The sequence below is a fragment of the Cygnus atratus genome, chromosome 4 (assembly GCF_013377495.2).
Source record: "Cygnus atratus isolate AKBS03 ecotype Queensland, Australia chromosome 4, CAtr_DNAZoo_HiC_assembly, whole genome shotgun sequence".
NCBI classification, from domain to species: domain Eukaryota; kingdom Metazoa; phylum Chordata; class Aves; order Anseriformes; family Anatidae; genus Cygnus; species Cygnus atratus.
In genome coordinates this window covers 77,589,849-77,617,070 of record NC_066365.1, presented here as the reverse complement: position 1 = coordinate 77,617,070, position 27,222 = coordinate 77,589,849, and the positions used below count along the sequence as shown (strand labels likewise).

General features: G+C 44.0%; 1 protein-coding gene across 1 annotated transcript; it reads left to right on the top strand.

Annotated features, from left to right (window-relative positions):
• Window positions 1-1,521: 1,521 nt before the first annotated feature.
• M1AP (meiosis 1 associated protein) lies at window positions 1,522-22,478 on the top strand (the record flags this gene model as incomplete). The annotated part of the gene is made up of 9 exons (XM_035570962.1): window positions 1,522-1,800; window positions 6,613-6,795; window positions 9,418-9,595; window positions 16,900-17,073; window positions 18,680-18,830; window positions 20,007-20,148; window positions 20,702-20,908; window positions 21,874-22,029; window positions 22,338-22,478. Coding segments are annotated over 9 exons (1,611 nt in total), but the record flags the coding sequence as incomplete, so codon positions are not given.
• Between the last annotated feature and the right edge of the window lie 4,744 nt (window positions 22,479-27,222).

Genomic DNA, 27,222 nt, shown 5'->3' with positions numbered 1-27,222 from the left:
GAAACGCATTTCTTGTTCTTTTCAAGGCCAAGTGAAGAGCAGATTCTGGGCAGCATCTCTGTTCACAATGGAGGAAGGAAAAGAATTTTTAGTAGGAAAATGCTGGCTTTAGTGCTTAAGATGTATGTACTGAAGGGAAGGTGCCGGGGGGGATGACACACAGAAGTCACATTCAAGGTCTGTGGAAAAGCATAGGTGAATACTTTGCCTCCAAACCTTTGAACCAAACTATGAGGTGTTCACGCTGGACTCAGGGCCGAATGGTTTCTCTGCCTCATACTCTGTAAGGCATGGGAAAGACACAAGACCTCTTTTACAGCATGATCCTTCTCTTTCTTGCTTCTGCTTATCATTTCTCAAAAACAGTCAAATTTTCTTAAATATTGTGGGGAAGTCTCTCAAAACAGCACCAGCCTTAACAGCACCTTATGCATGCAAAAGTGCAGTTGTGCTTCCAGATGAAAGGGTGGATATTTGAAAGAAAGCATACAAAAAGAGGTCCATGTGCTTTGTTCTTGTACCAGGTGATCTGTGGTTTCTCAGGGCACTGGAACAAGCACCACCTCTCTTCCCACACACACGGGATCCAAGAAATCAGGAGCCTTCTGCTTTGCTTTGCTTCCTTGTGCAAGCTGTTGTCTGCAATGCTGACAGCTCCATCAAGCTGTTCTGACAAATCTCTGCATCGTTTGGCACAGCTCTGTGACGCACATTAAGCACATCCACCTCCATACATAGTATTCCCAGTGTCTCTAGCCAGTTCTGGGAATCAAAGCTGGTGCTTGGCTGGAACATACTTTCTGTTGGCGTTTCTGACATTTCAGATTTTTACAGTTTGCTGTACTCCATGTGCTTGAACAGTATGAGATACTGCAGGCAACCTTAGTGCTATATTTATTGAGGCTTTTGTTAATGCAGAGAGCTAACTTTGTGTGTTAGAAACTCCAAAGAAAGGTTGGCTCTGCATGGTTCACAATGTAAAACTGATGTATATGCATTATTTTATTTCTGCATCGTGATGGCCTTTTTTGGATATGACAGCTACTTGTCTCATCAAGGAGTGGGGGCTGTGCTCTAATCAGGATACTGGGTATGATCGCTTGGCCACTGCAGAAGCAGGAGTACTAGTTCAGAGTCTTTTTATCCACCAGCTGTTGGAAATCACTGCTGTGCTGGAGATCGTTGCCACACACCTGAGTCATACTGGAGGACTGTATCACATAGCTCATCCATGGGCTAGGCGTGGCTGTGCTAGCAACATTAACTGCTCCAGTTATAGCTGCACAAGTATATTTGCTATGCATCTTTTTTGGTTGATCCATTTTGTTTTCCGACCTTATGCATTTTCCCTTATATTTGCATGGGTTTATCCTAAAGTATGGACAAATACTTTGGTGAAAGCTATTGAGGTCTAATTCACTGCTGTTTGCTATGTCTCACATTGCTTTCAAGTGAATTGGAAAAGGAGAGCCTCACTCATTGATATTTGTTAATTTTTCCAGCTTAGATGCAGAAGGGTAACTGGACGTCTACTACCTATGTTCAGAAGCCATGAATTCCAGAAAATTACTCTCAGAAACACGGAGAACATTTCCTGATACTAAAGCACACTGCCAGCAACCAGCACGGATTCTCATTGTGGATGTCACATCAGCTTCCTGGGCCAACACTTGTTCTGTACTCTCTGAAGCTCTGGAAAACACACTCTGTTTGGCATGCAGACTGACAGGTCCCTGCCGTGTTCCCCTTCTTAGCCTCTATGTGGTGCAGAACCAGCAGGAATGTTTGCTTCCCTTTGTGGTAAGTGTGAAATTATGTCTCTTGGGATGTAGCAAACATGAATACAATATGTTGTTGCAGTTCAGTAAAGAAAGTTATGATTTACTACAAATTTATATTTAAAAAAATAATCATTCTCAAAAAGCAAAGCCTGTTAGACTTCATGGAAGAAGTGAGTTTTATGAGAGAATGGTGTTTAAAAGGAGAAGGTTCATGTTTTTGATCTGTGAAGTTGTTCATGTGCATAAATTAGGTTTTGTGCTGTTCCTTTCTGTACCATCTGTTGCACTCTCCCACATGCTACTTCCTGCACTGCCTGTGCTGCTTCAAACTTACCAATCACATCTCTACAACTGCAATAATATGGATGGTGAAATTGCCTGTATACCAGTTGATTATACAAATATTACCACTCTGGGAGGTGTTCCAGATCTTTAAGGGGAAAGGATCAGAATTCAAAGTATTTTTGCCAAATTTGAGAAATATCCTGAAATATCCTGATCTAAGTCAATAAGAACAAGTACTTCATTCACATAGGGCTATGCAACAGAATAAACACAGACAGAGAATTAGTAGCAGCTCTACAATAAAAGTTTGGGTTTGGAAAGCATCATAAAGTTCATGGGAATCTATGAAGTCATCCTGCTGCGGTCATACTGAGCACTCTCATTTATGTAAGGTAGTATGAACACCCAGTATGAACCCTTCCACTTTATTCAGCCATGGTAAAAACATTCTGAAATATTTTGTCAAGTTTTCACATCTCAAGAGAGGCAGAGGCCAACTGGAAAAAATCAAAGGCCAACACTAACGATGAATTTAGAAAATGGGATCTGCAAGGAGACTGTATTAAATGGCATTGTTCATTTTGCAGAATGGGTTATAGAGAACATGACAGGATAACTAAGACGACACCAGAAGAACATTTACTGGGGAGACTGTGAAATCACTTTGATTAGGGTCTTTAAGAACAGGCACTTCTTAGGATGAATTTAGATATAATCCATTCTGGCATGGAAATATGGGATGGACTAGGCATTCTGTATCACAACTTGTTCCAGGCCTGTTTTCTGTGATTTTGCATTTTGTCCAAGTTAATTTCTAAGTGTTTAGGGCCAAACACCTGCTTTTTTATTTATTAGGAAAGTCCTGACACTGTTCCAACCTGTGCTGGCTGAAAACAAACTCAGATCTCATTCAGTAATCATGGATCACTAGAGTATGACTGACACAATCCCCCTGCTTGCCCTCACATGAATCATATGAATCTTCTGCCGCTTATGATAGATTCTCTTTTTATGTAAAAAACAACTCCTCATTCTGATAATCATAGTGTTTTTTTGTTGGTTTTGTTTTTTAAGACAGAGAAACCCTGCCTATTATATATTATATTTCACTAAAATAGCCATACTCCGTTAAAGCATTTTCTCCAGAAAGACATGAAGTTTTGATCTGAAGATATTACAAGATAGACAATAATCTACTTCTGTTGATAATTTCTTTCACTGGTTAATCATTGTCATTGCAAAACTTGCACCCAGTTTCTAATTTGCATTTATTGGCTTTAGCTTCCAGGGATTTGTTCATATATTTCCTCTTTTGGCTAGATTGAAAAACCTGCATATATCTTATTCTTTCTTCCTCTAGAGATAATCACGTTCCCCTGTAATCTTCTAGCTGGTAAATGAAAGAGAACAAAATATGAGTCTAACTGCAAGGCATTTTTACAGTCACTTAATAACTTCCAAGCCCTTCTCTGTATTCACTCTTCTGTCTTTTTCAAAGTTGATTCAAAATATGGTCACTGAGATTGGATGCTACATTCCAATACCAGTCTCAGCAATGCTGTAAAGAGAGCTAAAAAGTATCCCCTCCTTCTGTTTTCTTGACTGGTAATCACATCAACTCTTTTGCCATAATGTTGTGTTTTTCTGGGACTTGTCCAAGCCAGCAAAGTGTGCACCCAAGCGCATGCAGTTCTTACCCAAAGACTTGAGCCAGTACCGCACGCCATGTTGATAGGCACAGCCCTCCAGTTTTGCCTGGGTGTTCTGCCTACTAAGCCATCTCTATTTAAACATCTGCTGATGTACTGAGGGCTGTTTTTCAGAACTGTTCTTTCCCTTTTGGGGACAGTAAAGTATAGCAGGATGGCTATCTTTGAGGGACCTAATTTTGTTATAAATGATTTCTGGTCCTCTGCAGCTTCTCAGAACTGGACCAGTTTTATATCTCTGTCTGCTAAACATCTATTCCATTTCACCCTTCTCCAGAAATACTAGTGCTCCTTCACTTTTTCTGTACTTCTGAATGTACCCATTTGTGTCAATAATGCATGTTTATCACTTGAATTTTTTGATCTAGCTAGAGAATAACTTGATAGTTCTCAGTGAGGAACCAAGATAGATATATATTGGAGGTTGCTTATTAGACAAATCATATGAAGTCAGGAACCCCCCAGAGCTGAAAACAGAGGCTGGGAGAGTACATGAGGAAGTGTCATATATGGTTGCCCTTTTTTCATTCTTCCCCAGGCACATGTTTAGAGTCTGCGTTCCTATTGATCTCCCCTAATGGCCTAACTCTGAGATCTCCAAAAAGCTTCCCTGGAAAGGGAGAGGTGATGCCAAAAAAAGGGAAACTAGGAATAAAGTAAATAACCATGGAGGACAACAGGTGGTGACACGAGGGGAAGTGAACATTGAAGGGTCAGAAACTTTAAATGTGTAAGTGGGTAAGGACTGAGAGCACCTCCAACTGATGGGCAATTTTCACAGAATCATCTAGGTTGGAAGAGACCTCAAAGATCACCCAGTCCAACCTCTGACCTAACACTAACAAGTCCTCCACTAAACCATATCTTCCTACTGTTTTTCCCTGGGGATGGGCAGCAGGGATTTCTCAAGTACATTCCAGAGTTGAAACTGCAGCTTGCATAGACCAGCGTAAGTTAATATTTAAAGCAGCTGTATGCATGGAAGAGAAAGTGCAACTCTGCTGGTGCCAGTTCCAAGACACCCAGGTAGTTGACTGGGCTTTTAGCTGCCCTGTAGCACATGCTGAGCCCTGTTCTGCCACTCAGGAGCAATACTTGACCTGAGACAGACGGTTTACATCTCTGTGAGCTGCAACTGCCTCTCTGGATTGAGAGCAGGCATCTGAACTGTAGGGAGTTTTGCTATAGCACTCTGAAGAGCATCATGGCTCTGTGCATGTACAAAAGGTTCCCAGCCTCACAGGAGAACTGAGATAATGGGCCAGACATTTCTCACACTGTAGAGTACAGCCAGTATAAAGTGTGGTGACTTTCCTTAAAACTGCTCATCACCATTCTGATGAGGTTTGGGCTGTCCCATCTTTCTGCCTCACCTTGTTTGCAGAGCCATCTGAGCTGCCCGTGACAAGCCTCAGCCTACCTGGTTCATAACTCAATCACCATAAAAGGCTATGCTGTAAACCATGGCTGCTCAGGAGCTGTTTAATGAATCAGTGCCAAGTTTCTAAAGCAAATGAAGCATACGTTCAGCTGTTGCCTATTCTGTGAGGAAAGTGACTTCTGGCAGTAGTGTCTTATATTGCTTCAAACAGATTTACCATAGTTCATTGGTAGTTTTCCCTGTGGCCACAATTTGCCAGGTTGCTTGCTGGTTATTTGTCAACTTTGAGTTCTTGTTGAAGGCCAGGTGAGCTGACATCTGTGTAAATGCTAGCTATGCTCCACACACCTTTGGATCCTGGGTGCACTCTTGCTTTGTCACATCTATGCTAAAGCAAGGACATGGCTTGGTAATACCTACTAGGTAGCTTTAACTAATATGGCTTGGGGAAACAGAGTGTAAGGGGCCTACCAGGATCGTGGCCAGCCTGGTTCATTTTCAGACTGCTTTCTATAGATTTAGGTGATCATTATAAAATGATACCAGCTTCAAGGAAGTGGTGAGCCACATATGTGATATATGGGTTTGGTAGCCCTGGACTATAGGTAATCTAAATCACAATAGCAGACGGTGAGAATATGGCCCAATATCCTCCAGTACATGAGACTGACACAAAGAAGCATAGTGGAACTCATCAGGTTAATAAACTGTGCATTTGTAATGTTCATCTTGCTATAATAAGTCAGACCAGCTGTCCTTGGGGCAGCCATTATATAGTGGTAGTTGTTCCATGAAAGAATAAAATGTTTTCAAATGACAACTATAGAATAAGTTTTCTTTTCTAATACTTGCTCTGGTATCTCATTTTTGAAGCAGGACAGTCCACAGACCTTCCATCAGCATTTGTTCTGAGAATGATTACTGTGGTGCATGTTCTAAAAGAGCATTATAAGAGCGTAAGAAGTGCCTTTATGGGTCAGACCAGCAGCCCACCAGCTCACTCTCAAAAGGAGAGGCTGTTTTGGGGGAGTACGCCAGCCCAAGCACTTTCTGCTGTTCTTTCTCCTTGTGCTCCCCCAGTTCCACAGCTGCTGTATTAAGAATGATGAAGGATATGTTTGAAGCTATTCTCCTTGCTGTCGGATTATGGACCCATTACCCATGAGTCTGTGGACCCCCTTTTTGACCTGACAATGCAGTCTGACTCCAAGCCCTCCAGCGTGCAGGTCCCAGAGGTCCACAGCCCAATGAGTGATGGAGTATGGGTATAACAATGGTGATATGGCCTGGGGTCAATTCATATCAGTGTTCATGGCTTTATGACTAGTAAAAAGCTCCTGGGCCCTGTCTTATTCACTGCTGTGAATTCAAAGGCCTCATTCCAAATTATGGAAAAATATTTCATATTATGTTTGACATTCTCTGCGTTTCAATTTCATTGAATATTGTTTTTCAGCAACTGAAGGAAAGCTTTGCACGAGTTCAAGCCTGCATTTCAGAGCTCCGTTCACTACCAAGAGAAGGCTGTTACCCACAGGGGGGAGATGGAGTGGTACAGGCTGTGCAAGACGGATTGCAGCAGTTCAAGCAATACAGCAGACACACAGTAGCAGGAGGCTCAACAAATAGTTCTGTTGAGGTAAGAAAACATTGGGAAGATGGTACGAGCCATCTATCAGACTTGTGACTTTGCCACTTGTTGATGCATTAAGATGATAGTCTGTGTGGTATCTAAAGACCATGGGAGGGAAAGAGTAATTAAGACAATAAGCCCACCAAAATACCCATGTTGCAATCTCTGAATGCTCATGGATAAGAAACAAACTTGGGTTTGAGATACTTATGGAGAATGACTTACTTTACAATATAGAAAAATGAATTTATTTTCCAAGCATGGAAAATGGCTCAAGCAGAGAGAGCTCTGTCCTCTTTGCACCCTCACTTCAGGTAGTTATATACATTGATAAGACAAGCTGATGATGACTTCTTGGTACAGGGACTAAGGGAGCCTACTAGGAAAGGCACCCTCCAAGATTTGTTGCTTGTAAACTGAGAGGGTCTAGTGGGTAAAATGGTGATTGGCAGTCAAATTGGTCATAGTGCCCATGAAGTAGTTGAGTTTAAAATTTTTGGTGATAGGAGGAAGGCTACCACCAAAACTTCAACCCTGGATATGGGGAGAGCAGACTTCAGGCTGCTCAGGGAACTAGTTAGTAAAATCCCCCAGGCATCTGCTTTTGAAGACTTTTGGGTACACCAGTGGTGGTCACTTTTTAAATATCACCTCTTAAGAGCACAGGAACAGGCAATTCCAAAATGTCGGAAGTCAAGCAGGAGGGGTAGAAGGCCAGCTTGGCTGAGCAGGGATCTTCTTCTAAATCTTAGGCATAAAAAGAAAGTGTATAGTTGCTGGAAGCAAGGTCAGGTGACATGGGAGGACTGCAGGGATGCTGTTCACCTCTGTAAGGAGAAAATCCAAAACTTGTGCATGATTTGCTGCTCCAGCTGGATGTATATAAGTCTGCAGGGTCCGATGGGATTCACCAGAGTGCAGCCGGGCCAGGCTGCCTGTTGTGCTACACCAACCCCCTGCTGCCCTGTGGCCTGCTGCCTGTGGGAGAGGACAGGGGTATGGATAGAGAGAGACTGGTGATGCTGTATGTTTGCACGTGAACTCCTAGCAGAAAGGTGAGGTGCTTAAGGAGATGTTATGGTTATGTTAGAAGTATAGTTTCTTTAGTGTGAGACCATGATGGCCAGCATTTGTAGCACAAGAGCACCACTAGCAACTTGCTTGTGCAAATCAGATGCAGTCTTCAGGCACTGTGCCTTTTCCTAACAGTAAAATCATAAAGAGGCAAGAATATTTCTAGCTGGCTAGTAGGCATAGGAGGCAGACTTTGTTACAAACCATAGTCATACAAAACCCAAACATTTGATAAAAACTATTGAAAATGCTTACTCTTTGGAGTAATCCTCGCTTCAGAGGGACAAAAACAGCAGCATCAGTGGGGCCAAGTCTCAGCAGCAGCTATGAAACAGGGAACACAGCGAGCATGCATTAAGATGAATAGTACTTTTCAAGTCTCCAGCAGACCATTCTCTGGTCACAGTATCATAGAATATCCGAGTTGGAAGGGACCCACCGGAATCATCGAGTCCAACTCCTGGGTCCCCAAAGGACCACCCCTCCCCCCCCCCCCAAAAAAAAAAATAATAAATCAGACCATGTGTCTGAGAGCGTTGTCCAAATGCTTCTTGAACTCCAGCAGGCTTGGTGCCATGACCAGTTCCCCGGGGAACCTGTTGCAGTACCCGACCACCCTCTTGGTGAAAAGCCTTTTCCCAATGTCCAGTCTGGTCAGATTGGGAAGTATAATGGTATTCAGAGATTATATTGAGGATCTGTAGTAATAGGAAGATAAGTTACAGTAGCTATCTCAGCTTTTGTATGTAGTAATATATTTCTCCTGGTCTCCGACTGGCATGTGTTAATGTGAATCAGGTTGCGAAAAGGGTAAATGGGAGGTGATAAGCTACAGATGAGACACATCCATGCTTTTGACTAAATAATGGTGCATCAGTATAGCAAATGCTCTGTCTATATCTCCACAGGTGATTATAGTTTCTTGTAGAAAGTCCAGCACCCCCCACTTCAAGAACAGTCCTTGTTAACCTTTTTCAGTAATTCCTAAAAGGAGATCGTAATCCTTACTTCACTCTTAATACCTCACAGCCAACACCAGAGATACATTTAGATGGAGAAGTTATACTTTACTGTGGAAACACCTTTAGGATAGACTATATTCACACACACACATATATATATACATATATGTATATATTAATAATTCACATCCAGCCTTCAAGTGAGACAGCCAGATTTAATCTTGAACTATAACTGATGCAGGAGTGGGAAGTGGTGCTTTCCTTCAGAAGAACTCAGGCAGAAGCACTCCTTTACATATCTTGACTCACTGCCCTTAAGTGCAAAGTATGTTCTACAAAGCAGCTGTTGGTTGTTCCATATTCTTCCAACAGCAGCACAAAAACTGTTGATGTTCCTACAGCAAACCTCTGAATACACTATACTGGCTTACAAAAATCTAAGGCTCAAAAATCAATGCTTTTAAGTCTGCTTTTGAATAGATTATATATTTCTCTCCTTTCTCTGTGCTATTCAGAGAGCAGCTCAGCATCATTGCTGCAACAGAGGATTAGGGTCAGAGGCAGCTCTTGCAGTCTGTAATTTGTGTTTCAGATCATAATTATGACAAGCCAATCAGGAAAAGAAATGGTAAAGCATCTGGAAAAGAAGTTAAAGGATGTAGACCTTGTGAGTCTGCGAAGAATACAAGTCACTGAGATTTTGAAGAAAGGCTGTTTGGAGCCTGAGGATGTGGAACAGTGTATGCTAGCAGAAGAGCCCAGCAGCAATGGTGAGTATAAGACAAACAAGGGACTTGGAAAAATCATGGCTTTGGACAGCAGGACAACCACTACTTCTTGCTTTTGTCCAATATCTACAATTCTTTCTATCATTTAGTTTCACTCACTTAAGTGGGAACTACTGAAACTGAAAACAGCAAGATGCTTGTACTACAACACTTCCCTGGCAGCATTATCACATTTGGGCAGACTTAGCACATGACTTCACACACTATTTCATCTCTTGGTATTACCAAAAATTGATTTCATGTGCAATACAGTTTTATTGAGGAATTAAAGAGAATAAATGACTCCCCAGAGTTTGTGGGGATAACACACACACAGGCAGTCATAGTGATAAACACTAACCTTTGGTTTTGCCCCTAGACTACATATTCCTCTGCACTAGGAAGAGTTACTCTTCCAGACCAAGTTGTGTACTTACTCTCCCACTCTACTCTGTGCTGGTGCAGCCTCACCTCGAGTACTGTGTTTTGGGCAGTTTTGGGCACCACAGTACAAAAAAGGATGTGAAACTATTGGAGGGTGTCCAGAGAAGGGCTACAAAGATGCTGAAAGGCCTAGAGGGGAAGATGTATGAGGAGTGGCTGAGGTCACTTGGCCTGTTCAGCCTGGAAAAGAGGAGGCTGAGGGGAGACCTCATCATGGCCTACAGCTTCCTCACGAGGGAGAGCAGAGGGGCAGGCGCCAATCTATTCTCTCTGGTGACCAGTGATAGGACCCGAGGGAATAGTGTCAAGCTGTTACAGGGGAGGTTCAGGCTGGATATAAGGAAAAGGTTCTTCACCGAGAGGGTGGTCGCGCACTGGAACAGGCTCCCCAGGGAACTGGTCATGGCACCAAGCCTGTTGGAGTTTAAGAAGCCTTTGGACTGTGCTCTTAGTCATGTGGTCTGAATTTTGGGGTAGATCTGTGTGGAGCCAGGAGTTGGACTCAATGATCCTTGTGGGTCCCTTCCAGCTTGGGATATTCTATGATTCTATGATTCTGGGATTCTATGATTAGCTGTTTTTGTTGCTATTATTCTTGCTTGGCTGCTGCTGCTTTTCTTCTGTGCTTAGGTCGTCTTTTCCTGATCTCTTAAGGTTATACATCCTCAGTAACCAGTAAAAGTGCCTATCAGTAAGTTCCTTAAAGCCCTACAGTCTCCATTTTTCAATTTTTTTCTAATTTTTTTCAATGTTTTTCTCCATTTTAAAAACCTTTGCTGTTATCTCACACTCAAACTCCCCGCTAACAAGACACACCTGATACCAAGCCTCAGTTCACATGACAGGTTCTCACAACAAGTTTATAACAAGCTCGATAAACCTGAGTCACGATTCCTTACAAAGTTAGGATAAGGCCTGTTACTAGCAATGCTAGTATTTTTTTTTACAGAGTGACAGACAATATTGGATGTTGTCACCTCACCTGTCTCTAGCTCCTCTTCCTTTTTTTCCTGGTTGCAGTAGCAAATTTCTGGTCACTTGGCAGAGTAGGGGTTGAGACTGGTTTAGGTAGATCACAGATTCCTTTTGGTCCTGAGTAAGTACACCCCAGACCCTGAATGCTATTTTTCCTGGCCTTACCTCTGAAAAAACTCCTGCACCAATCCGTGTGCTTTCAGCAGTGAGAATTTAAGCTATAGTAATGAGAAATTCAAAAACAGGAATTCCTACTAGCTTCTGTTTTGAGCCTTTTTGTTTCTTAGCAAATGATTCTGAACAGTCTCTACATAAATCAGCCAGGTGGTGAACAGAAGTCCTATACCACAACAGTTTAGTGGCAGAAGCCCGTACTAAAACGTACTGTACTAAAGTACAATACTAAAGAAGCCTGTACTAAAGAAGCCTGTACTAAAACTAAACTGCTCTAACGGCAGCTTTCATTTCTGTATTTCATTTTACCTGACTTTCAAATCTGCTCAGTTATTTCAGCTCTTTCTGAAGGCTGATAAAGTGACTGCTAAATAGCAGGAGCTTGCACTGGTTTCGTCTCATCTGCAGCACAACACATACTGGTTGCATTTTGCCACAGGTGACAGTTGCTCCCCCTGCCACCTCGCCTCCTAGTAAGCTGCTGGCTGGGCTTAATCCAACTCTGAACTCTATAATCAAGCACTGAGAAGTATAGCAACCCTTTTACTACCTGCTGAAAGCTTCCTGCCCAGAAGGGACTGTCTCCCTCAGTAAGGCATAACTGGTTATTCTGGACTCTGCCTATTTTAAAACAGAGGCCTCAGGGAGAGTGCTCCTCCCTGCTGCCCTGAGGAGAAGGCTGCTTTTTTTCCTGAGCAGCACCGCTGTCACTGAATCATAAGGAAGAGGATCAAGGTTCTGTCACACTGACATGATTTTAGAATTAATTCAGGATGTCAGAGCACCAAGAGCACCTAAACTGCAAATTACAAAATGATTTTGGAAAGAGCTGTTGCCTACAGCTCTGAGGCTGAGGTGTTCTTTACAAACACTGATCTAGTCCATATGGGAAGAGGGCAGCATTTTAGGTAGCTGCAAATGCTGACTTCTCGGATGAGGAGGGTTATTATCAGGACTTTGCATTGTTCTGGTGCTGCACAGAACCCTGCAGGGAGGCTTTGGAAAGCTAGACACTACAAAACAGAAGATGCTGTGTGCCTCTTAGTCACAAAACTGCTTTAGAACATGCAAAACCCCACTCTATTGTCTAAAGTAAAGTTGTGTAGCCCTTTTGCCCAATAAATGGAGTGAAAAAAATAAATGGAGATACAGTACATTGAATTTCAGACTATGAAATTCTAATTCTCTGAGTCTTCTACTTATAAGAAGATTCAGGTGATGTATTCACAAAGATGATTAAGGGATTGGAGCATCTGTCTTATGAGGAAAGACTATAAGCAAGCTGGGCCTGTTTAGCCTAGGGAATCATAGAATCATAGAATATCCCGAGTTGGAAGGGACCCATAAGGATCATTGAATCCAACTCCTGGCACCACACAGGTCTACCCCAAAATTCAGACCATATAACTAACAGCACAGTCCAAATGCTTCTTAAACTGACAGGCTTGGCGCCATGACTATATCCCTGGGGAGCCTGTTCCAGTGCCTGACAACCCTCTCAGTGAAGAACCTCTTCCTGATATCCATCTTGAACCTCCCCTGTCACAGCTTGACACCATTCCCTCGGGTCCTATCACTGGTCACTAAAGAGAATAGATTGCTGCTTGCCCCTCCGCTCCCCCTTGTGAGGAAGCTGTAGGCCGTGATGAGGTCTCCCCTCAGCCTCTTTTTCCAGGCTGAGCAGACCAAGTGATCTCAGTCGCTCCTCATACATCTTCCCCTCTAGGCCTTTCACCATCTTTGTAGCCCTCTCATCTTTTTTCTTTAAAGAAATCCTGTAAGTCTGCAGACCATTTATGTAGTAACAAACCTATCCTGATATAAAATTATTGGAATTAAATACTTAGCTCTTCTCACTTTTCCTGCCCCAACCCTCTCAGGAGTTTTGGAAGTGAAATTCAAGGGCAGAAGACAAATTCTAATTAGTGAACATGAGAAAGAAACAGGGTTTGGGGCATGTTTGTGCCATTGTTCCCTGTTGCTATGAAACAGTTGTCTTTGGTGAATGCCAGGTGCACAGAAGCAGCCTCATTGAGCTGGGCTTGTCAAATATCTGGTCTAGGCTGGATTTTTTTAATGTATGCAATAAATAAATACATATAGTGTTGAATATGCTGCTGACTATCGTCATCAAGACAGACAATTACACTGGCGAAGGTGCAGACAGAAACTGGAAGTTTAGTCATTAAGGACATAACAGCTGTGACACCTGGCTGGACACTAGTGTATTATCTTGGATTTGTATACCATGGTTTCAAGATGCTTTTATGAACAATCCAGTGGGAAACTAGTATTTCCATGCTAGAGTCCCATGGAATATATGGTATTACCCTGCTTTCTTCTTTTGGCTCTTCTGTAGGGCTGTAAACTCTTCAAGACACATATCATCCTGTTGCCTTGATTGTACTGTGTATACTACAGTGAGATTCTAATCCACTGCAAGGGTTCCTACTGGGCCATTAGTGAATGTGGTCTGTGTTATTTTACTCTCACAAATTGCTTCTTCCAAATCCTAGAAGATTTGGAGAGGCTAAATCTGCATTGTGAGAAAGCACCTGATTTTTGAGCTTTTACTCTCAGCTAGAAATTTTCCTCTCTCATTTGCCCTAACAGGGAAAAAAGTAAAGCAACATGCAGTTACAATTTCCTATAGCACTGAAAGAAGAAAGGCAGGATGAGGATACCCACTTTCATAGGCTCATTTCGAGGTTAACGCAGGTAGAAAAGACCTATATTTTGGGGCCCTGTGGTTAGCAAGTCTTAGAATAGCTTTGAAGATGAAGAACAGCCTGTCTTGGATGAAAAATGCTTGCTGTTTTTCCTTTCCTTACAAGAGCAACCTCTCTGGGAGTGTGAATTTCTAGACTGAGACCATGTGACAAGCAGTAAGGATTGGTTTTTCAAACTGCAAAGCCACTCCTCTGTGGAATAGACTAAACCTATGGTGTTTCTTTAATGGGGAAACATTAGGGCTTGGCAGACTGCAGAGTGGAGTAGAGACCACGATATAAGTCCGATAAAGAGACCAATACATAAAGCTTTTGTGGAGGGAATAGTGTGTATTTGTAATCAATAGGATGCAGTAGACTGGCCTCTAATGGATTTCACAGTAATTATCACTATGTCTGTCTTGTCCCTACCCATTATGAACACTTAGAGTGTCTGGGTATTGCTAAACCATTTGCAAATGACGGTTAATATTGATGTCATATCGATGCTGGCCCTATCTGTCTTTTGGAAAAAGAAAAAAACACACATTGGAGTTGAAGCACTGATACATTTTTAATGAACATAATCCATCTTCTACAAGCCCAAGGGAACCTTTTTCTATATGTTCTGCAGACTGACAACCAATAAATGGCTTTGCATACCTGGTGTTCAGGGATTCCTAGAGCCATCACACAGTAGGCATCAGCATCCCAACCCAATCTTCCTTTGGACACCAGTGAATCCAATGAATTTCTTTTTACAATTGTCATGTATTGTGCTAACTTAAGATGTGTAAGTGGCTACATATCTATTAGAGAAAATTTAAAAATAGGAAAATATTTACTGAGGAAAGAACTAAAACATTTACCAGCCCCAAAACACAGCTAATTCCCCTTGTCACTTATGTATACAGCATTCGTCAAAGTAAATTACATGCATTTCCTGGTGCTTTGTCTTTTGAACTACTAATGCCATCTGCAGTGCATATCCCAGAGAGACGCTTACATCTAAAAATCTAGGGAGTTCATCACAGCTGAACTACAGCTGGCAAGGTCTCCAGGTGCATGGTGCATATTAGTGCATGCTGCATATTAGTGCATTCTGCAGGGGAACAAGAACAAGGATCCTAGCATCAGGACAAGAGCCTGACAACAGTAATAGTTCTGTTCATGAGGAGCTGTCTCCAGAGAAAAACAGGGAATTCCCTTTCACCAGAGTATTCTCCACCATTGCTCCAAGGGGGAGGAACTCGAATTCCCATAAGCATCAGAGAAGACTGGGATAAGGCATGATAATAGTCTTAAGCTATATTTGAAAAGAACTGCAATAAATAAATAAAAAAATAATGAATTCAATGTGCCTGAAACCAAGGACAGTCAGACCAGACTTTAAGAAGGAAAGGCTTTCAGTAGCAAGGACAGTGTAAGGCACCTCCATGGTAGGTAGGAGTTGATTCTACCTTGATGAAGAAGTACAGCCTACCTGAGCTCAATGCCTCTCAAGGCTGCAAGGAGAAACAATTGGTAGGCCATCCTACTCTGATGGCCAAACTACAAGTAGCAAGTTGCAGACCATTTGAAGAATTACAGTCTCTTTTAGATTATTTGCCATGTAGAGGGAGATTAATGAATTTCTCTCTCCCTTTCTTTTTTTTTTCTTTAATTTATTTTAATGTAGGAGAGGATGCGTAGTGTCATGTTTGCAACCTATAAATACTAAGGCATAAAGAAAAGATTTCTCATTGCAGATGAGTATAGCACTGCATTTTAGTCTCCAGCTGAACTGGTAAACACATTTGGGAAACCAACCAACCAAACAAAAAGGCTATTTCTGCTATGCATTCATTGTCAGTTGTATGGTGACCTAGTTTGTAATGCAAACACTCTGTTCCTCCTGTGTTTATAAACACCTGTATTACACATCTTATGCATTTTGCAAATTGTTCATCAAATTCTATTTTTTCCCACTTTCACCTATTTTATTTTTATCATTTTTAAAATTTATTTACTCTGCTAGACTGTATGCCAGCTTCTCATTTGGGTTATTACTTAGGGTGTTAAGGGTTTTATTTATTTATTTATTTATTTATTTATGAAGTTCCTGACTCTGCTGTCCAGCCTACATTTGCCCATTTCTAAATGTCGTGGACAGATCATATATATTATTTGCTCTGCACCTTCATCATGGTGGCTTAAATACTTGCTAGGTATTTTTAAATTCTTTTAATTTATTTTGAACAAATCTCATAATTTTATGCATTTCTCTTCTTTGAAATGAAATGTAACCATGGTGGATAGCTTTGACTGTTGTTTTATCTACATGGATGTTCTGCTGTATGATTGTTGTTACCAAGCAGTACTTCAATAGTAATGTATTGAACCATGTCTTCTGTGTTGTGCAGGTCCAGGTCAAGTTTTGCTTCTGTTCTTGTCATGTCTGTGAATAGCTGCTTCTTTAAGTATGCATTGAGGGTGTTTAGCAATTTTGTCATGGGTCCATATTGCAAAGTAACATTCATCTTCTGTATGAGTAGTACTTTTCCATCACTACTACAAAGTGCTCCATTACAATAGCATTTCTATGTTGCAGTTTCTCTGATTTCTCATAACATCATGCATCCAGTGTCCCTTGCTTGTTGAAAAGGAGAAAATGGTTTAAACTTTAGAGAAAAGTCCCTAAGGTCAGTGCTAAGATAACCACTTACACCAGCAGATCACCAGCAGAGAATGTGTCACATCTACTCCTCTGAAGATGGTAGTAGCTACTGCATTTGCCTCAGTGATGAAGACAGTTGTTGATTTGACCTGTGGAGCAGCTCAGCTTATAGCAAAGTTCTTCTAAGAGGGCAGGTGTCACAGTTCTGTGTTGTGATTTGCATGGTAATGGCTTCTGAAGCACCTCCTATGTGAAAGCATTTGAGGAACTAATGGGGTATAGTGTAGTGGAAAATGCAGAAGAATGTTCTTTTCTATGGCTGAAAATATTTTCACCATTTTTCCCTGCAGACATTGCAATCCTTGGAATGGACATTGATCTGCAAACCATAGAGGACAATGTCATCAGCTTGGAGATGCTGTTTAAAACATGGCTTCATGACTGTGGCTCAGAGAGAGAACACCTCCATCTCCTCCTTCCATCAGGAGGCTCCAGCTATGACACCGCACCCAAGACCACCCTAAGTATTTAATTTTCTCTCCCTCTCTACAGGGGACTCCTGACTCCCACAGCCTTAATGATTACCCAGGCCTGTCCTGGGCATGTTCCCCTACATATTGAGATTCAAGTAAGGCCTCTGGGTGACACTGAAAGCTGTCTGAAGTTTCTGTTGTCTGAGTCTGAGGGGCCGTCTCCTTAGAATGTGTCTAGGTTGTTGTGTACTGTGGCTGCTGATGCTATAGTCCTTTTCCATTCTGCAGCTAAGATGTGCTTTGAAGAGCATGTGACTTTATAGTCACTGGATCAAAGTAAAGGGGCCTGACATACTGAGAACCAGAGACCTTCTGGCTGTTACATAGCTCTAAAATTGTGTTTCTTGTGCTTGATGCTAAAAGGTCATTTAAGTAAAGGCTGTCTTACAAAGTGACTTGGCATGTATTTTTATCTATTGACTTAGAACTGAAACACGTAACATAGCTAGACCTGCCAACACTGGAATACTTTTAAGGAATATGTTGTTGTGGTTTTTTTTATTTAGTTTTGTTTTGTTTTTCCTTTTAAGAGCCTAACACCAAATTCCTAACCCACACTTGGGTAAGCACTGATAACACCAAGAGCTACAGGAGACAGAGGTGCTTCCCCTAAGTGGCTGTTAGCTGTATTGTTATAATTATGCTGCCATGGAAATCTGCACATGCAGTACCAGCACCCCCCTTTCCATGCTGCTCCAATATGGCTCTAATGTGCTATTTCACATTGCCTTGGCAGTCAAAGCACACTTGTTTTCTGCTAGTGGTCCACAGGCTAGCTCTAGACTGGAAGCAGAGCTCATAGAGCGGTCCATGCTGGTGGCTGGTGGAGATAGGTGTCACAGCAAACAGATCAGAAAGCTTGGTGTGATGTTTTACTTACATAGTAGCTACCATAACAGCCTCCAGATCAGTGCAGACAATTATGTTTTTATTCTTAAAGGTTGATTTTTCTTCATCATAACATTGAATTTCATATTCAATGTATTTTATTACTGTAGCTAGCAAGACAAACCAGGTTTCTCAGCAGTCAGGTTTTTTCACCTTCCCACACTCAAGAAGTCTTTAGAAAGCCAGGGAATGTGTATCTTGCTATATAACTTACTATACCAGAGCTGCTATCCTCAGTCTAGCAGATTTCTCCACAAACACGGCTAGAGAAGCTGGCAGGAAATAGCATGGCCCTGAACACTGTGTGGCATTGGGAAAGATGCTTCTGCTCCCTCTTCAGCTGGCCACACATCTCCAAAAGTGGAACTTGCCTGGGTGGTTTACCAACCAGTCATTGTTTCATTAATGTGCCAAGCATGTGGTAGCTCCTCTTGGGAGAAAACTTGTTGCCTTCTTTTGCCACAGGCTTTAACATTGTTCTTCCAGAGAGAGAGACATATGGCTTAATTTTTAGGCAGTCCTGTGTGGAGCCAAGTGTTGGGACTCAGAGATCCTTGTTGTGACCTTACAACTCAGGATATTCCATGACTATATGATTCCCTTAACAGTTGCTGTTGCTAGAAAACATTAAGTGTATGTAAGTGCTTTGAGCATGTCATGTGCTACACGTTGCCATTTCCAGTAGTCTAAACCATTTTCCTTCTCCTAGTATGCCTGAAGTGTGATTTGCAGGAAAGACTGCTTGATCCAGCTCTACTTTTTGGGACTGTTGATGGCACCATGAAAACGGCTGATTCAAATTCATCCTGCCAGATGACAGCCTGGCCAGCTACAGTGCTGTATAAACTCCAGGTTGTAAAGTAAGTGTTATGTTCTTTGTGCTTGGTAACTGGAAGGCTCGTATAGTAGTAACCTTCATTCTTTCTGTGCAATTTCAACTAGGAATCAGTAATATCAACGTAAAGTACTGGGGACTCAAAGAGCTTGTGAGCAAAATTCTACAGTAAGACACCCACATCCCCTGTACCTCTTAACGTTATGGATTAGCACATCCCACACATGCTGACAGGTGTGCAAAGTCAAAAAATATTGTTACCATGACACTAGCACTTTTGAGTGTAAAAACATAGGTGTTATTTATGTAAGTTGTTTCCTTCCAGTGTGAAGTCCTGTAGGTTGTAGCCATTGCCCCATATATAATATTGCTGTTGTCTCACTACCTAAATGCAAAAAAAGCAATGAAAGCTTCACAGTGCTGCATGACTTCAGGTAAGAATTTATTTGCTTTCCCATCAGCAAGCTCTGCTGGTAGGCACAGAGAATAACAAGAAGAGTGATACTCTCTAGTACCTTTTTAATAAAAACAAAGCTCAGAAAAAGGTTGTGTAATTTCTGAACTTCTTTTTGTACAATTTTTCTTAAAATGATTCTCAGCCTGTCAGTAGTTGAAGAGCACTCCGTAATTGTGCATAAATGGCCCACATCCAAAGCACTTCAGCTACTTAATATCTATCAGCTCTGTCACGAAGCATAAGTGCGCTACGGACAATTTTAAGTATTGTAAACTACGTGGTAGTGTTTGAGGTGGGATCCTGGCTGTGTGCAGGAGCAGAGCACAACATCTCCATTTAAGTGAAGGATAACCACAATATAGTAAAATCGCTTAGGAAGGGATGTAACTGCCTAAGTAAGCTATTGCCCAAGAGGCCAGATTACTGTTTTGTATTCAAAATGCATGAGGGTTGGACATGGTCCATGGCATGCTCTTGACAACACAGATACAAGGGAATCTGGCAGCATGCTGCAGGATGCTGAATTCCATGCTGATGATCGAGAAAGCCTTGGACGGCAGCTCTTTCCACTGCAACTGGACTTTTTTCCAGGGTTTCATAGTGGCAGGCCACAGTATTACAGACATTTGTAGCAGTATTGCAGCTGATACTGCCATAGCCATTTGAGCTACTCATTCCCCTGCAGTCTCGTCTTGGCAGTTTCATGCTGGCTGTGCTTCATTAACATAAGCTGTACATTTACAGAGCTCTGAAGTCTGAAGGGGTCTGTGAGTCTGTACTGTATGGACTGCCTTTCATTATCAAGTCCACGAGATGCTGGCAGCTAGACTGGGATGAACTGGAGTTAAATCAGCATAGCTTCCATGCTCTATGTCATAGTCTTCTGGTGAGTGTAAAATTGCAGTCTCGTGGGGAGGGATTGACACAGAAAGGAATCATTAGTGCACATCTAGTAAGATCTATCTAGCCTTCACCAAAAAACATGTTTCAAAATTTGCAGCTTCATCTCATGGGCCAGGGTTGGGCTTGTAAGTCCTTCCAGCCAATGCAATCACTGGAAAGAAGATACAACACATCAAATCTTAGAGGTGCTCTAGCCTATCAGAAATCCAGTGTTTGGAGTTATAAAGTGCAAAGTCAGGAATGGAGTTAGGCAAGCATTTTTAACTGTGAAAATAGTTAACCAAGGCTTGGGATGTGGAAGACTTTCCATTACTAACAAGTCTTAAATCAAACTTGGATGTTTTCTTAAGAACTGTCATGCATTCAATTAAAAAAAAACCTCAGGTTGTCCTCAACCACAGTGCAGAATAGTGTTCTTATTCTGATACGTATCAATGACACTCTGCTCCTGAGCCCAGCAACCCGTACAGCAAAAATGCTGATGGAAGAGGCTATTGCACCTTTTTTTCATGTTGATTTTGGTGTTTGCTATTTAGAAAAGGAAGTGGATGCTTTTGGCCAAACTCGATCCAGAGAACACTTGTCCAAGCTGGAACATTGTGGTGCATTCCTACTACATCATTGTCCCTTCTGACTCTGCCACTCTGCTTGTCAAAGCAGTCGCTGTAAGAGAGCTCCTGATGCCATCAGTCTTCCCAGCCCTCCTTGCTGAGCATCCTGAGAGAGTGCAGGGCCCTATAGAGGTAAGTCATTGATGGCCCTACACAAAAATATGTGGAAAAGATCCCAGCTATACAAGCAGGAATCTGAGTAATGATGAACCTTCACGCACAGGGAACGCGAATGCTACTGAGGTATATTTACCTCCCTTGCTCCTGGGGAACATAGAGCTCTTCAGACTGCAGACAGGTGCTTTAGGCATAAGATACATCAACACAAAAGCTCTCTTGGTGTCTTCCAGTAGCTTCAGGCTTCTGCACTTCCTCTTGTGCATCCATACGTTCTTCTCCTGAGTTTTCTGTGTCTGCTTCAGGTGATGCCAGAAAGGGCAGGGCTCTCGCTACAGGTCTTAGAAGATGAACAGAGGAGGAAACAGCTGTGAAAACATCCAGTGGTGACTGGAATATGATGAACTTCTCCAAAATTTCTTCCCAGCAGCCAATATGTCCTACAGTTTTCCTCACAGACAGAAAAATGCCTGTCCTTTGGAACAATGCTGCTATGTGGGAAGGCAACTTCTATCAGCTTCTGAGGCTGGGAGGGCAGCAGAGAAACGGCATTGGTTGTGAAGGAAAGGTGCAGCACCACATGGTGGAGTTGGTAGGGCAAGTGGAGGTATATCTACTGAAGGGCAATCTACTGAAGAATTATTGAGGGTAACAGCGTGTGGACAGGGTGCTACAGCTTGTTGTCTGATTTCAGGCATGGGGGAGGATAGGACTGTATCCTGCAAGGGAATGCTTAAATCCACTGAGACCTGGTTGCAGATGCCTGCTGCTCTATACACAGCTAAGAGCAGTCCTTGTGGGCTGCAGCACAACCAAAGAGCCCGTCTTCCTTCAGCGTGCCAAGAAGTGTCATCCATCTCTCCAAAAAAAAAAATATTCCCCCCTCCCCCCCAAAAAAAATGATGATAATGATAATAAAAGCCTGCAGCCTTTACCTGGCACATCTCATTGCCACCAGGTTCTTTCTTCTATCTGAGCAGAGTGCCCTGAACAGCTTGGAAGTGGAAGTTACTTATAACCCCTTGCACCTGAAAAGCAACCTCTACAAACACCTGAAGAGCATGTTGTACAGACCACTGCACAGGCAGCAGGCCCAGCCCAGGGACCAGCGACCAGAGCGGCACCAATCCAAGCAGGTATGACTCTTGCCTTTGACTAGCCTAGGTAGACCCTGTCTTGTCCTCCTGGTCTGCTTCCTGCTGAGGGGAAACGGGTAACCCCCTGATACCCTGACGGTACAGGGAAAGCAGCATAGGGCAGCAGCAACATTCACTTGCAGCTGGTAGAGCTGAGAGTTGGGTATAGCATACCCTTGTGCTATGGGGGAGATAGGTGCTGACCAGCTGGCACACGCAGACACAGTAAGACAGCATGTTGAGAGCTGTTGGAGAAGCCAGCCCCTCCTTCCACAGTGTGCATTCATATTTTTCTCCCTGCATTGCAGCATCAGAGCAGAGCCAAAGCCACAGTAGCACCCCTTCTGATGGCTCCTTCTCCTGCCCAATTGTTCAGACCAGCAGTGGTGAGGAGAGATTCCTCTGAGTACTCCTTTCTCCCCAAAGAGGACGATGAGTTCCTGCAGTGAAGATACCCCCTGGCACTGCTTACGCCTGCTCACGTGCAGTTACGGCTTGGCTTCTGCTTGGCTGCTAAGGCTTACTCACTGAGCCGGAAGCGGTCAGGCAAGACACTAAGCCTGGCCGTGGTCAGACAGGCACTTCCCATTGTTTGTTCCTCCTTGTTTTATGGTTTTGTTAGTCACTAAGTCAGTCTGCAGGAAGCTTGCTACTCTGGGGCTCCTTGTCCCCTTGCTATTCAGCCATCCCCTGCAACACCCTGTATTTCCCATTCTCATCAGCACACATCACCAACATGCCTCAAATTATGGTTTCTTAGAATAGGCTAGTGCAGCCCACAAACCACAGATTACTGTCAGCAAGTGCAGTAAAGCTGCAGACAATGTGGTGAGGAAGTCAGGCAGATAAATAAAAGTACAAAGCAATGTCAAACTGCCCTCATCCTGCAGGAGCAGCTTCACCAGGGTGTTTGAATAAGCATAAAATAGGGCTTGTGAATTTACTCCTAAAGCCCAGAATGCTGTCCTCCAGAGCAGCATCATCAGTGACAATGATGACTTGCCTGCTTCCACAGCAGTCTCACTGTCCAACTCCCCAGCTTGTAGATGGGTTTGTAGCAAGTGCCAAGCCAGCAGCAATGCCCTGGCTGGCTCCTGCACGAGAGCTCACTGCAGCTGGACCCCAAGCACTCTTCTCTCAGACAGCTGTTGCTTGGATGCCCTCCTTCCTGTGGCCTGTCCACACCTAAGGGGCCATTCTGCAAGCCAGCATGGCCAGTACATTCTGGACTCATTAAATGGGAGATATAGCCTGGAGCTTTCCAGAGAGCTTCTGCCCACTGCTAGCACAAGTGTGAGCCCCAGTTTTTTCAGTGCATCTGAAAAACAGCTGCTACTGCCAGAGCCGGAGCTGAGTACAGTGTGACTGAGCCAAGGTGGGGCAGTCTCACTTGGCTTCCTGGATACTGTACACCACCAGGCATTTGCATTCTACTTACTTTGTTCTGACATGCTGTTTCAAAATAAAGTTCTCCCATATAACATTACCTTACTGCCTGTGGTCTATAATGCATATGGTGTGCAGCAATCCTAGCACTGACCTGTACTTCCTGAGAAACAGCTGCGGTTGACCAATAGCATGGTGCAGGCAGCACACTCCCCGAGGGACTGCAACAGCAGGAGAGCAGAGCGAGCTGTTTCCTCCAGGATCTCAGCTCAGTAACAGGGTCTGATTGCCACCTATTGTCTACCTGTTCATGAGGCATGCACTAAGGTGGCAAAGCACCCAGCAGAAGAAAAGGTAATGATAGCACCTGTTTGCCTCTGACACTGGTAGTCTCATCTTGATCTTGAATCTTAACAGTACACTACCGAGCTGCAGAGGCTCCGATGAGGGCAGCAGTACCCCTCCCAGTGTTGAGGGCAGGGGAAGGAATCACACAGATGTTAATAAGTCTGAGAAGTACCACCTGCTTCCTCTGCGCCCCTGTGGGAGCTGTGCCTTGAACAACTGCCTGACTACACATCTGTACAGTTGCATGCAAAGCCTGGGTCCACCTTGCCACTGATTTCTCCTGCATGGACCTGTTCTTCCCATGCCCCAGGAGCACTCCATGCTTGGCAGGAGGTTGCATTGCAGGCAGCTGCTCAGGGCAAGATGTTAAGGGCAGGTACCTCAAGGACAAGGCAGACATCCCTGACAGCATGGGGATATGCATTTCCTGGGGTGTGCAGGTAAGTAGCAAGTCCTTACCTTTCTCTTAACAAGCTCAGGGAGTGAGGAACTGGGGACTGTCCAGTAACAAATGGCAGTAAGGCACATGCAAATCGTCCTACCTGGGGCATGCAAACCAGACGACATAAAAGTGCCAAAATCAGGAAGATAAAATAATCCACTCCCCCTCCTTTACTGATCTATTGACCCAAATGGAAATTACTTCAGCAACCCTATCAGTGGGAAAAAGTAAACAAACAGACTAGTGGTTTATTGTGACTGGAAGGAGGCTGCTAAAGGGGAAAGTTGTGAAGAGGGAAAAGGGACTATAAAGGGAAGCAAGTCAAAAAATTGGGGCTGTTGGGGAATTCCTTTTGAATAGCCCTCCACCTGATCACCACAGTGATCAGCTCCGACAGCCAGAGGGACCTTGGGTGCTTCCCCAAATACCAACATAGGAACAAATAACCTGGCAGAACAGCTGTCTCACACCTGCACCATACTAGGGCCCCAAATGGGAAGAGGAAGTGGTTATAAAAGAATGCATTTTTCACAATGGGAAACAGAAAAAGGCAATACAAAGGGGAAGAGGATGGCTGGACGCTGGCAGCTCCCAAGTCATTTTCTCCTGGTAAAAACTGCCACCTGGCCTACAGAGACCAAGACTACTACTTCATCCCAGCCGTGGCTGCTAGACGTGCTGTACTTGGGGGCATTTCTCAGCTAATCTGGGGTCTGGGGCTTTTCACGGAGAACAGGAAGGCACACAGGCTGTCCTCACATGAGGAAGTCAAATGACCATATCCAAATGACATTTCATGCTACACTGAGTCTGGCTCGTAGCACCTGGACAGGGCAGAAGCAAACAAAACTGCTTGTCCAGAACCATTTCTGCAGTGCAAGAAAACAGTGAGCCACCAAGACTGAGCTGTGTATCCCCAAACATCTCACCAAAGCCTTGACTCAGGACTGGCTGCCAGGATGCTGTTTCCCCAAGTATGCAGACTGCATTCAGCCATGGCACACAATCACTGTGATGTGCCAGGGTTGTCTTCACTCTGCACCTGATCATTTCACTGTTCAACACATGGAATTTAGTTGTAAGAAGACGGTGGAAGCAGGGCAAAAGGAAGGAAAGGACAGAAGAAACCCTAATCCAGACAAAATCTAGGAAAATCATCTCCTGCTCCTAAAGTTCATTGCAGACATGCTTTGGCTACAGGATGGCTGTGACAAGCCAAAGGCTCATTCTGTATTTGCCTTGTTTCTAATGCTTTCCCAAAGCATCTATGGCACCCTGAACTGCTGCAGAAAGGAGATAAAGTGGAGCACAGAGCAGCAGTTTGAGAAAGATGACAAGTTTGGTCCACAAGACTGGGACAGAAAAAAATGGACTGCTCTCCAGATCAGCAAGAGTCCTCCGGGCTGCATGCACTGCTGACACGTGGCGGAGCCCATAAATAGAACAGGCCACATGTAGGAATGTTCCTCCTGCCTTGTGTGGTTACCTCTTAGTTTTAAACCAGCTGTTACGAGAGAGGACGTCATTGCTGAAGCGAGAAGAACAAGTATCTTTTCATCCCACCCAGGAGGAGTGCAGTGCTGTGGTGAGAACAATGGTCCTGGCACAGATGCTGGAGCATTTTCCTTTTTCACTGCCACTCTCTTTAGTGAAAGCTGGGTCAGCTGCTTTGGAGCCAACACACCATCCTGAGACACAGTGGCAGCAGTGATGGAGACGCACAAATATCCACCACAGTATGGAAAGTAGAGCCCCAGAGCTCAGCTCCCGGAAGGCTGCTCATCATCATTTAGGTCTTGGAGCTTGACACTGGAGCCACAAGCAAGGATTATGGGCATGCACAGTACTCTTCCCTGGTGAGGCTGGGCAGACAGCTCTCAGGACATGAAGCACCTGCATAGGGCCACCCAGCAGGTAGGCGTGAGAAGACACATGCCTGTACTGGGCAGGAACAGCCTCACCTCAGCCTCCCTCAGGCTCCCAAAGCCACTTAGGCCTCCTCCCATCTCCTGCAGCAAAATCCCAGCAGAGAAGAGGACTAGCACAGGATAACAGCGACAAATTGGTCCAGGCTACACACATGCTTTACTGTTACAGGACTGAGGAATCCCCCCCTGCAATGCGGGCACCAAACACCTGCTCAGAGCTCGCTGCCTTGTTTCCATCTCCCCAGTCTCGGGGCATGAACCTGGCCCTCCAGACTTCCCCGCTGGTTTATGGCTCCCTGGGTCTGAGCTGGGGCTGGAGAATTCATGCTTAGCTCTCTGCACGGGTATAACAGACTGCTAGCTTGTCAGATCGCTGCTCTGCTGCTGTCTCCGTCAACAGGCTGGCAAACCTGCAGAAACCATCATTAGCCCCAGACTCAGAGACAGCCAACCCCAGGGTGCCTGGCACAGCCCTACACAGAAGGAACAGAAATTCTCTCATAAGCATTACCAACACGAAAAGGGAAACCTGTTTTCCCTTGCACAAGTTTCTGTCCAAGGATAGCCACATAGCACTCACAGCCAAACCCCCCACCTCAGACTACAGCCAGATCACAGCATTTGCCATTAAAGTTAATGGAACCCAGACTGGGCCTTCTGAAGGTGGGTGCAGGGAGGAAGGGAATCAACAGAAGGATGAGGCTGGGGAAGGAGGGAACCTGTGACCAATCAACAGTCACTGAGCTCCAGCACAGACCTGGAGCCTGGTTCTGCCCAGCCTTAAGCTTGGAAGAGACCTGCACTTGCTCAAGTCATCCCAGCATTTCATGTCTGGACCAGCACTGGTGTCCGTGAGTCTGACACATGTGCCTTAATGCGCTGGCATCGTGGCATCCTAGCCACTGCTGGACCTGGCACCCACTTTCTTTGCAGTTTCCCCTTAGCTCAGTAGCTCTGGCACAGATAGGCTGGCATGAGTGTGAGCACTGCTCAGCAGGGGCACCAGGCACCACAATGATGCGGTGATGCACCAGCATTTCCCCAGTCACGTGCCTGACAGTCTAGACATGCCACATGCAAACACTTTGT